The 12,492-nt window shown below is 39.5% G+C and overlaps 1 protein-coding gene across 1 annotated transcript; it reads left to right on the top strand.

Moving 5' to 3' along the window:
• The first annotated feature begins 270 nt into the window (after positions 1–270).
• LOC8042262 lies at positions 271–11,843 on the top strand. The gene is made up of 5 exons (XM_029975924.3): positions 271–382; positions 5,825–5,997; positions 7,269–7,327; positions 10,341–10,403; positions 11,528–11,843. The coding sequence occupies exons 1-5, from the start codon at positions 278–280 to the stop codon at positions 11,665–11,667; spliced, it is 540 nt and encodes a 179-aa protein (XP_029831784.2). The 5' UTR covers positions 271–277; the 3' UTR covers positions 11,668–11,843.
• Positions 11,844–12,492: the final 649 nt, after the last annotated feature.

Here is a 12,492-nt window from a genome sequence, read left to right as displayed (position 1 = left end):
AATTAAAATTGATTATTTTTAAAACAGATGAATTCGAGATTTTAGGTATATCCTTAGAAAACCTGCAGATAACAGATCAATTAATTTCCATAGAAAGCATGTCACGTATAACATGATTGCCACACATATAGGACATGCCCAATACTGGTGCTTTTTGTCCGGTTTATATATTCAGTGTAGCCCTTTATAGACATTTAACGCATGTAGATTCCTAGAAAACTCTCTTCCAGCTTTCTTTGACGGCTTTTTGTTTTCTTTTTTCAGAACAACAACAGCCATGCACACGATGAAGCCAGTCATGCTGATGATGGTATTTTGTTCGTCGCTTCTCTTCACTTGCAACTGCAGCAACGTCAATAACCCAACAAAAGATTTCTTTAAAGTATGTTCTTTCACTACCATACGCTTGATGCTTTTTTTTTTAATGCGCAATGGGTTATTTTGAACTCTTGTGGCTGTGGGAATTATCACCGCGACAGACAGATCTGACCGAGCTAGGCCCCAAGTGTGAGGGCCAAAATGTCTGAGTAAATTAAACTTGATGCGCCCTAGAGGGCATTCAGGGGATTTCAGAATCACATATCTAAATTACGCCTTGCAGAACATTGACATTTAAATATAAGGGGCACCAAACGTTAAAGGCGGGATATGAACGTTTCAGCCCAATAAGTTACCTGATTAAATATTCGGATGAAATTCTTCCATCGGCTAGTCACAAGAATACGCAGACGACGTTAGATGACAATTCCGTACAGCAAGACACACTGAAACGTCATTGCATTAAACTGGAAGCTAGTACAATCTTCGAGCCGCCCTACGAAATATCCAGCTCTGACATTTTATTTTCAGAGATGCCGCTTCCCCTAGACTCAGTCTCAGAACATTACTCACAGTGTTTGCTTTACGCTTGGTATCGGATAAAACGTATCGCATACTGGCTTTACTGTTGTATTCATTTTGATGTTATTTCTTCGTTCTGCAAATATTGTTTGCTATATCTGCTGGTTGAACCCCCTGATCCCCTTTTCGTGGAGTGCCTGCGCAGTAAACATAGTCTAAACTGAAGCATACTCGTGACGAGCACTCAGAAGTAAACACAAACCTTTTGGGTGTTCCAGTTTTAGTATTCATACATTTTTTTATTAAAAAATATGTCAGTGTCAGAAATGCACTAGACTGAGTGACTGTCAGCAAGCGATAAGCCACTAAATTTAACATGTAATGTACTGTTATTGATGCTACTGTGCCTACGCAGCTTTTTTCTGCAGCGCGGTGAGGTAATTTTGTAAATATACAATATTCAGAAGTGGTATTGATACGAGCTTGTTAAGTCAAATGTGCAACTGACTTAAAAATGTAACGATATACAACTAAAGTATTCAAGAAACGTATTCTTGTGCTCTCTAACTCTTGAACTTTTAAATGTATGTGTACAAACTCTGCGGCTTACCTCTGTCGAAAGATACCGCTTTCTTTAAAACGCTCCAAAGGAATACTATATTCAACAATTTCAGTAAATATAGTTAATATCCGGGGTTTATAAAATATCACCTTCAGCAGACCGTTTTTATCTTGTGATTCTGAAGACTCATTTTGAATAATCTAAATTTAAACTCACATTGCTCCTTTTGAATAAGCGCAAAGCAGCTTATAAAGTCATCTCTCTCTATTCCAAAATCGGAACTTAATGTTAAGAGGGCAGGGCAGCAAACATTGTGCTTTTAGCAAACGCCACTTCGAATTAGCCTATAACGTACATAACCCAAGAAGTCTGTATAACTTTCTTACTCCACGCAATGGCAGTCACAGAAAATTAGAACAAGCAGCGTTATCTTCCTTAAAACGCATCCAGAACAAGTGGCTACGTGAACTGGAGCTTCATATATGGTGCCAATGTTCGACATAGCGTCCTGTTAAGGTTGCGAAAAGAGATAATTAGTAATGAGCTACTGATAGTGTTAGAACTTAGTTATCCCCGTCACCACAGTGATTAGGCCCAATCCACTGTTCAAAATTTCGTCTAGGCATTGATTGTCACGAATCTATTTTGAGTGATCATGGAGTGTTCGGGTCCAATTCATTCTACTATTGTCACAAAGATGTAATTACCTTGATGACGCCTCTACTATCACTCTGCTACTACGTCATAAATATTTGTGAAAGAAATTCTAAAAATAGCCCGCGTTAGTGGTGTTAAGGGAAAGTATACTTGGATTACAGTAGTGCCTGTAAGCTTTTGTGAAGTACGATGCATACAGTAAGTTAAAACACTTATAGAAAAGGGTCGAACGGGGACAGTCAGTGTTTTGTTTGAGATGCGCTGCCTGTCTTCTTTTTTCTCTCTCTTCCCTTTTAGCTCCTTTTCGCCCCAGACTCAGTGCTTACCATCGTGTTACGTTACTGTGTTGTCTTGTATCGGCATGCCATAGCCATTAGAAAATAATGCAATCAGCGAATAGGTTATAAATAAACACGTTTCCCCGGTATAAACTGGGTCGATGGTACTGTTGTTTCTACGTGTAGTAACCCTTTAGAGTGTCTGGAATTTATAAGCCTTCTTTCCGCATTTGGACTTCCTAAGAAATTTGCTGACTCAACTTGTGGCGATTCAACATTAGACTTGCTTCTTACAACCCATTTTAAACATATCTCTTCGATGCATTTCTTATCAAAGATGAGTGGTCATGCCCTCATAACAATCACTCTTTCGGTAAAAATCCCAGAAAGGCAAAAGTTCTCGAAAACAATCTGGGATTACCCATAGGCACGTTTAGAAGCTCTGAATTCTTCTCTCATCCAGACATCCGCAGGTTTTGAAAACTCTTTCAATGATCTTCCAGTAGAGGCTAATTGAATTGTTTTCAAGAACGTACTGCTTAGCTCCGCGAATCAGTTTATTCCTAAAAAATAATTACCTCCTTGGTTCTCATTGCAAGTAAAGCGAATTTTAATAAATAGAAATGTTTATACCGTATCAATTCAAAACGAGCGTGTTGGTTAATAGATACAAAACTTGAAAGTATAAAACAGAGAGGACGAGGACGGCAACAGGACACCTTTGAAAGATGTCCTGTTCCCGTCCTCGTCCTTTCTGCTTTATACTTTCAAGTTTTGTATTTATACCGTAGGGCTAAACCTAAACACAAACGACATATGACTTGAATTTCAATTGTAGTCCAAAGAATGCAAAAGTGAAATTCAGTTAGCAAATCGAAGGTTTTTCAACGATGATATCCGGAAAATACTAACTAAAAACCCCCAAAGGTTTTGGTTTATTATCAATTTTACTCCTCGCGGTGCCACCCTACCTCTACCAACCCGCAGCATTACTCATTATCATCTGCAGCGACTGCCTCTGATTCCACGCGTATTTCGGTGACATCTATTACGCCCGAAACCTTCCCATTGCCTTTCGTGCCTACTTTTGAACTCCCAACGGACATGCATGATGTTTACCTCTCTGTAGTCGGTATTTTGAATGTTATTGATCGCCTTCCCCTAAACTCTTCTCTTGATTGTGATGAAATTAACTCCAGACAATTAAAAAGGACGAACAATACATCCGCTAAATTTCTGCTTCTCATCTGTGAACCATCTGTAGCCCTTTCTCAACTGCCATATGATTAGGTTAATGCGGACGTGCTACTTATCTTCGGATCAGGCAATCCAAATGAGCTAACTAATTACAAGCCTATCGCTTTGACTGGTGTATTACACAAAATATTAGAGCATATTATTTTCAGCAAATTATTGCCACATTTGGATAATAACAACTTGTTGCTCCCTAATCAGCATAGATTCCGTAAAAACCTATCTTGTGTTGCTCAACTATTCGAACTCAAGTACGATCTTCATAGTAACATGCACTTTCAATAACTTCGGATGAAATATTTATAAACTTTTCAAAAGTGTTTGACCGTGTTCCGCGTACCAGATTAATATCCAAACTTTCCCATTTAAACGGGAATAATAATATTGTCTCCTGGATTAGGGTTTTCTTGTCTAATCGCATGACCGTCGATAACGCCACTTCCTGTTCCTTGGACGTCATCTCTGGCGTCTCTCAGTGTTCGATTCTTGGCCTTCTTTTTCTAGATTATTTAAACGACTGCTTCTTCTTTATCTTTTTTCGTAAGACTGAAGCTGATGACCTTGTGCTCTATCGAAAAGTTTGTTCCAACGAGGATTGTCCAATCTTACAAGAGCATCAGGAAAACCAACTTGGTGCTACTATTGTCCCATGACGATTAACCAGGATAAACATAAAATAACATAATTTACAAATCGATAAATAAAGTATGTTTTTTATGTACTATTTTTTCTCGCGAGTTCGAACGGGCGGCCACATTTAAATACTTAAGAGTGTACCTCGATCAAGATCAATCACGGAAGCGTCACGTTAACTACATCTGCTCTAAAGCTAACAAAACATTAGGATATTTAAGAAAGCACCTCTACCTCACCGACTCATATATCAAGCGTTTAACCTTTACTACGTTAGAACGGACTAACTCAAAATACGCATCTATCACATGGAACTCTTATCAAATATACCTTATTAACCAACCCGAAGCTCTTCGAAACCGTGCGGCCCGTTTCATTACTCGCGATTTTTCTCGGAATAGCGTTTCTCCTTTAAAAGAATTCATATCTCTACAAACTCTCGACACTCCCAAAAAACTTAACCGGTTCTCTGTTGTGTAGAAACTTTTTTATAACCCACGGTGACCCAGCACGTTCATTTCCGCGGTCCATTATATTTACTCCTGCCTGTATCATCCTTGTAAAATTGGAGCCATTCTTTCTAGAACTAACGCTTACAAATATACTCACCTCTCCCACTATGCATTTCTGGTTGGAACAGTCTGCGCTCTAGCTTGGCGATAGCAAGTGGCTAAAAATTTTTACGCAAGGTGTTTTTGTTTTTTTTTGTTTTTCAGTTCGTTTCAGAATGTCTGTATACAAATGTTTTTTTCATGTACTCCTTTGATTTCCCCCACTTTTATCATTAAACATGTGAGTTTGATGTACACGCCTTATGTAATACCTCTTCTACAGGCCTTTAAGGTAATAAAATGAAATGAAATGATATGAAACTTAACACTGATTTAGTATTCAAAAGCCTGACTTCTTCAATAGCTATCTCTGTAAACTTAACTGTTCCATATCGGCCTACATTTATTGAATGCACATGCACTGTTCCGAATGTATGACACGTTTGACTAAGAAATGACTTGTGTTGTCTCAATATGCTAAGATTAAATACTCCTGAGTGACTTATACGTGCATTAGTGCATATTTCATTCTAGGGCTTCACGGAATATTTCTTTGTGAGATTTTTGTAATGAAAATAGATCACCTTTAGATTATTGTATTTTACATAGTGATACTGATAACCAGCGTGACGGAAAAATGAAATTTAAATATTAGGTGCTGAATTATTTTCCGGCTTTTACTACGGGAGCAAAATATTTAAATCATTTTGTATGTATACAATTACTGTTATGGTTAAACTTTTGTGAAATATAAGGAGAACTTCACGGGGGACTCCACTTTTGCGTAGCATGGTTGCTTTGATATTGTTATTGAAAGTTGTTTCATTATTTCTAGTTTGTTTAACATGTGTATGGTGACAAAGTACTAAGCGTTTTTGTAATCTTGTACTGGACAATGGTTACAAGTTATTTACAGAGCTTTCAAATATGACGCATTTGTTTTCTTAAAACAAAAGTCGCGTTCAACCGTCTGGTAAACATCGTTGTGATGCAACGCATGTATAGTGTGATCAAATTATAACTCGTCGGTTGATCTGATTAATTCAAAGGATATGGAAGAGAGACCAATCCTGCTGTACCAGTGCTACCACAGCGGATTCAGCATTGATCCACCAGGATCTACTAACTTTACTATTCTGTTTGACGGCACAAATCCAAGCACAACAAGCATTGTTGGTACCACGTGGTCTGCGACGAAGGGAACTCCGAACTCTTACGTCATGTGGGTATATTTGAATTTCTACTTAAAATAATGATAACCGAAGAGCGTTAGAAACGCAGTTATTTTTACGAATTGTACTTTGAAGTGTAAGTTTTTTCAATTTTAGAACTCCTTAGGCTGCACAAAGCAAAATAATTACATCACATATGAAACACGGAGTCCCACTTCTTAGTTTTTAATAAAAAAAAAACAAAAAAACACTCCTGGCAGGCCGGAAAATTGTGTTCATAAAACCTGCAATATCGAATATAAAGTTTATACAAAAAGGTGAGGTAGTTGAGATTACCGGAGACGCAGAGACGACAAGAAAGGGACCAAGATACGCGTCTCGAACGCAACTGAATCTATTTTATTGACACGCCGTGCCTTGGACATCACTTTCTCTCATAACCCTCGACGGTTTTGTACTTTCTTTTTGCGACCACATCACGCGCTCTATATCACAACGAACGGTAATATACCCACACTAATGTTACGAAAGAAAGGTAAGGGACAAGTCAACTTGGATTACAAGAGCAACCAACCTCAAGACCCTAAGCACTTACGAATGCAAACAAAGATTCCACGCGAAATCAAATTGTACAAACGATTCCTACCCCATCGAAAAAACCACAGTATAACTTTTCACCACCTGGATTATGAAACTGAAATTTAACTGTAGTTATTTCTAGAAACCTGAAGTCCAGAATGTAGAGAAAGGAATAATTTCGGAAAACCTGAAATTCTGATAAAATGCAGACAGCTTTCCATTTCCATAATCGGGATAGCGAAACGTTATATGGTGTTTTTCGGTAGGGTATATACCTTTCCAACATTTATCACCAAGGCGAAAATTGCTGAGTCACCGGGCCGTGGAAACATGCGTGGTGTCTGATATTTCGTAGAGAGAGCTAGTGCACATGCTCAGATGGCGTTGCACATCCCTGTAGACAGAGATGGCAGCGAACAAAGGGCGATTATTGGAAAGGTCTATAGCAGTGTACATGATGGTTACAAACTATAAGTACTTTTGTCCCAAAATCTGGGAACGACTCCAGCTTGTTTGAAAAGTGCCTAGAAGATACCCGTACTAAACACGAGTTGTTGTTGGCTACGCTTCATAAAATGAAAATAGTTATAAACGTGTCGCTCTGATCGTTGCCGATAGCGAGCTCTATAATTTGTTCACCAGTAAACTAATCGCGCAATGAAGGCTGAGATAATGGTAGCTAACAATATACACAATGTATGACATTGTAATCAGTACCTCCATATTATTTTTGTATTTACAGTGGTTCTCTTCAGGCCTATTATGATCCAACTACCGATCAAGCTGTGCTCACTACATCATGTAAGTAATTTATATGTAAATAATTTCAAGCACTTAACAAGTGCTTAGAGACACGACCTGGAATTGGCTTCAGTTATTGTTTTAATCGCTCTATGCCCTTTAACAAGATTTAGATAAAACTATATTGTTAATAATAATAAAGCTTTATTTTATGACGAAGATTCGGGATGGTAAAGCATTTATACGTTTCATGCCTTTATGTTTCTCGCAAAAATTAATGTTTAAGATTATCTGGTCACACAGCATCTCTTAGTGCATACAATCAGCATTTAAGATTGCTTACTCTCGTCACTGTGCTAAAGCAACACATCAAATATTTAACGAATGTTTAAATCATCAGCACGTTTCCCCGAATATGAGCACTACCATATTTAGTAAGAAAATTACGAATTGAACTTAATTACTGGGAGCTACTGAAAAAATGCATTCCAACAAAAATGCAGCTCTCTACGCGCAGGCGCCAATTTTTTCCGACTGATTTTACAGCCGGTCGATATTGTAGATTTTACGCCATATTTTTCTGCAAGTTTGTCTTAGAGACACAAAGCTCAACTTTGCAACAGACCTCTAAATGTAACGGAACTTCTCTATGGGCCACGTGTTTGGTGCCTTAATGAGTCACCTGCTCCTGTGGCTGGTGCCACCACGAGTCACGTCATCACGTAATGTTCATCAGGCTACACCAGTTCACAAGATGTCAATGTGTCACGTGACTCACCGTACAAAGTGAAGGTCTCGCGTGACTTCACGGTGTTAACAACGTAATTGCGTCTAAGAACGTTTGCTGTCAAATCGTGGTGTAAAGTGAGATCACGTGATGTGGCCACGTCGTGTGATGTCAGACGACGTGATGTGTGTCACGTGAAGCCCCGATTTCGCAGCCTGAGTTTAGGTGCCACCGTGACGTGACGTGTTCATGCTATCTTGAATTGTGTATACATCGCCGACGCGTCCGCATCACATGCGTTTGGGTGATAGATCAAAGCGCATTTTCTTGAGTAAAAAACTGTTTAGCCCACGTCTGCGTTTTAGTAATACCTACAGTTCCAAGTGCATTTAATGGTTTATACATTGACAATAGTACGAACAATATTTTAAAAAGAGGGAGAGTTAGGCGAGTGCCGTCTTCTCCACAAATGTTAAGGTTCTTTTTAATGCTATCGCATTTCAAACAATTAATTTGTTTTATAATTTATTGATCTTTTGCGCGTTCCACCATTCCTCTAAACACGTAATTTCTTTGCAAAGCTTGGTTTACAAAAATAAAATGCAGGGCGATTTATTGCTGGACTCTTAGGAAATGTGTTAGCATGACGCTTTGAAACGCCAAACACGTCCACTTTTGGGAGATGCTGACGCTGACACCGTCACCTCTTTATTTTGGTTTTCTCATTTGGGTTTCTGTTTTGCTTCCTATATTTTTGCTTTCTCTTTTTGTGTTTTTTTACGGGGTCAGTACGAGTACACGAAAGGATAAAACATCCAAGACGGGGACGGAAACAAGGCCCCCATCCTCGATATTTTATCCTTTCATGTATTCGTATCTATGACGCAACACGCTCTTTAAAAAAGATTTTAAAAAATTGGGTCGCGTGTATGTTTATACAGCCTAGAACTTGGTCTGCCTCAACGGGCGACAAGTCTCTTAGCTGTAGATGAGAAATTTAGCCAGAGGGGAATTGAACCCAGGATCCCGGTTTCTGCAGCGCGAACTTTCGCTCCACGTGCTGCTTGAGCTGGTGTGCGATAGCCCACTCGGCCACCGATCCTTTTTTTTTTTCTTTATTGCGCTCGGCCACCGATCCCCACAGGCTCTTTTGCAATTATCACAGGGTCAGCATTAGCTTTTCCCAAAGTGAGACGTGTGTGGTGTTTCCCAAGGATCATGCTAATGCATTCCCTAATAATCCATCAATGAATCCTCCTGTAATGTGTTTCGCTCCTTTTCTGTACTCTGCCTGTCAAAGTGCGTCAACACCTTTGGATGTTGTCATCCATAGCACTCGTGGAAGGAACTGCACCCATCGCTTTAACTACACACACATACCACTGCCCAAGTACCGTACTATGAAAACCCAGAGCGAAGAACAACCGGCGACGGCAGCGCGGCAACTGAACATGCTTGCATTCCACTGCGCCGCGGCGCAACACCTCCTTGATAACAAAGCCGTAATGGTGAATGAGATGACGTCATCAGAGAAGGCCAACGCAGGGCACAGATTGGGCACGACGACCGCGCTAACGTTCGCCTCAAACTTGACTCAAGCCGAGCGCCCTGACGCAGCACTCGTTTCCTTCCCTGATGACGCTATCTCATTCAGCACTGCGGCTTTGTTATCTACGAGGTGTTGCGCGGGCGGCACCTCCTCTTCTCTGTCTGCGCGCCGCTTGTTCGCGTGACATTAACGATAACGAAAGGGCTCGTTCTGAGCAAAACCCGGCGCTGTACTTCAGTTTGTCAGCGCCGGGGAGAGAGAGAGAGAGTTTGACGCATGCTGACGTCGGCTCTTTAGACATTTGGGAGCCTGGTAAGCGTCACCCACTCTCCCCAGCCCAGACAAACGAAAGACGCCGCGGGGTATTCGTCCAAATGAGCGTTGAAATGATAATGCATTATAAAATGTCCTGAATCTACTTTGTTCGAGGTTTTTTTTAGAAACACAAAATGTAAAAATGAAATCGCTGCGCAATCGCAATATCAAATCTTGCAGACTATATCTGCAAGTTAATAAGTGGTGGATTATATTTTTTTCAAAAGCCTCCTGCCCTTCGCTATTGGATGCTTGATCATATAGAAAACACAACTTCTTAAAAAATAATGAATATCTTTTTATTCCTACAGCTAATGTACGGAGAAAATTTAAACATAAAGTGCGATTCGCGTATCAAAATAATTTATACAAGAACATGACACAATAATGAAGTTTTGACTTATGGAAGCTCAAGAAACTTCAAGGTTGCACAAACGACAGTGTGTTTCTTGTTTTTCAATAACATGTATTTCTGAATACAGCCTTTGAGGAATACATTACTGTTCTGGATCCATTCGTGGGCAAGACTCTCTACATCAAAATCGGTAAAGTTCCGACAAGCCTCTTTATCACGCGAAATAATAAACGTCACATAAGGAGAGCTATTATCCTGAGAGTATAATTTGTAATATTACATATCTGATGCGTTTTGAAATTATTAAAAGTGTTTGAAGAAACAATGTTTTGAATTTATAAGATTGGTGATTCTATAAGATTGGTGATCGGGCTTGCCGCATCTCAGGCTAACTACCATATGGGCACTCAGCCTATGGTCCCACGCATGACATCTTAAATTGATCAATAGTGGGAGACTTTAAACCTTGAACGATGGTTCAAGAATAGTTAAACAATGTAAGTAAGCGAGATGTCTTGCACTATAAACAACATTTCTCAGGTTGTAATGCCGAGAAGTCGTCCATTCTTTATTTAAGCGCCCAAAGTTTCGGATATTACACCATGTTGGAAGCTATACTCTGGCATGACTTCACATATATTTCTCGACTAATGCGTCAACTATCTTCAGAAACCAATTGCATGAGGACGATGATGTTCTAACTTGTAATATGGAATTCATAGTCCTAACTAAGCCTAACAAAACGACTCTGTTCTGTCGGTCCACTTGTTCAAATCTTTACGATTATATGTTCTAAAGGGCCCTTACTTAGTCAGGAACAAGTAGTTTTCGGAAAGCTTTTGTTAGTATTGAACAGCATGTATAATCTCAAAATATTTCCTCCTGAGAAAAATTATAAAACCTTTTCATTTTTAATAATTACTTTTATGTTTCCTCTTCAATATCATTGTTTTCATTTAGGACTTCTGGAAACACTGGATAAATACTGTGTAGGATTAAGTGCAGAAAGTCAATTTTACACTAGCCTGTACCAAAGTTAGGAGCTGGGCTAGTTGGTGCAGGAAGAAAGGGGGGAGGGGGGGGGGAAGCACGAGGCGCGTGAATGACCGGTGCCCTATATGATGTGGCAGAAAGGTTGGCGCATGTGTAGATTGCTGCATTGCGTGTTTACTTTTTATGTTTTCTGTAATAAAGCCTTCAGTTGCGAGTCAGTGCCTGTCCCGCCCAGTTTGTTCCTTCCTACAAGTCTTTGTCGTTCTGCGCTGTTCTGCCTACATTATGTTTACACTAGCATGCATTTCTTCTATATTGCAGAAGAAGTCACCAACAAAGACACTGTGGTCTACAAAATATATGATACCGATTTTAAATGCAAGAATGCAAAGAAACTCTTGAAAGAAGTGTGTCCAGACCCTTGCGACATGGAGCTGACCCGAGAAATTTCCAACAATTGAAACTAGAATCAGTCGGAAAAAATTTGCCTGGTACTCCTCTGCATTTTTATTCCAGAAATTAGGACGATATCCTGCATCTAGCCTAGAAACCTTCAATGTACACTAGACGCCTGATGCACCTTATTCCACTTGCACCCGTTTTCTTTAATAAAATATATCTTAATGAAAACTGGCAAGCCTCGACCCTACTATCAATTGCATATTCTCCAAATGTTTTGGGAATATTTTTTCTCTGCCTTCAAATTAACTGTCAACCATAAGAAAGATTGAAGCACTGAGCGCCGCAAACACGGGCAGATGACTACCTAATTATCAGTTAAAAGAATAAGATACCAACTGCATCAGCATCTGATGCAGATGACGCAGATGACGCAAATGACGCACTCCGAGTTCCTCGAGCCATCTTAATATTTCGTGTTGTTTTGTTTCCGTAAGAATATAGTTATTATTTAATACCTGATCGTACGTCACATCGCAAATACAACTGGCGGGAATTCAATTTTAAAATCAAGGACCCCTAAAAAACGAATTTTCCTAAGCACTTCTTTCCATGGGATGCGGAATGATTTGATTTTTTTTTTCTTCTATGAGGTCCAAAAAAGAACGATATTTTAAACTGCAAACTGAGTCTAGTCACGCCACTCCAGGTATCCCACCAGAGAAACGTCTAACTTGGCAACAAGCTTAACATTACAATGGGCTTAACTTGGGCTTAAAAGTGTTTTGCTTCAAAACGTTTGTCAGTGCCAGAGTACTTTTCTTTTTTGTTTTATGCGTTAGAATTAGAACGCTCGTTTTGACGAAAACCCGGCGGTCTTTTTTTTT

The sequence above is a fragment of the Ixodes scapularis genome, unplaced genomic scaffold (assembly GCF_016920785.2).
Source record: "Ixodes scapularis isolate PalLabHiFi unplaced genomic scaffold, ASM1692078v2 PGA_scaffold0__279_contigs__length_252992795, whole genome shotgun sequence".
Taxonomy (NCBI): Eukaryota; Metazoa; Arthropoda; class Arachnida; order Ixodida; family Ixodidae; genus Ixodes; species Ixodes scapularis.
Note: the sequence above shows the minus strand (reverse complement) of the source record. Positions and strands in the feature narration are given on the sequence as shown.

What these genes read in the sequence shown, in the direction of transcription:
- LOC8042262 (XM_029975924.3), top strand. Translation starts at nt 278, where the DNA reads ATGCACACGATGAAGCCAGTCATGCTGATGATGGTATTTTGTTCGTCG. An exon ending in CAACAAAAGATTTCTTTAAA is followed by an intron (nt 383 to 5,824) that starts GTATGTTCTTTC and finishes ATTAATTCAAAG; the next exon opens with GATATGGAAGAGAGACCAAT. An exon ending in ACTCCGAACTCTTACGTCAT is followed by an intron (nt 5,998 to 7,268) that starts GTGGGTATATTT and finishes TTGTATTTACAG; the next exon opens with TGGTTCTCTTCAGGCCTATT.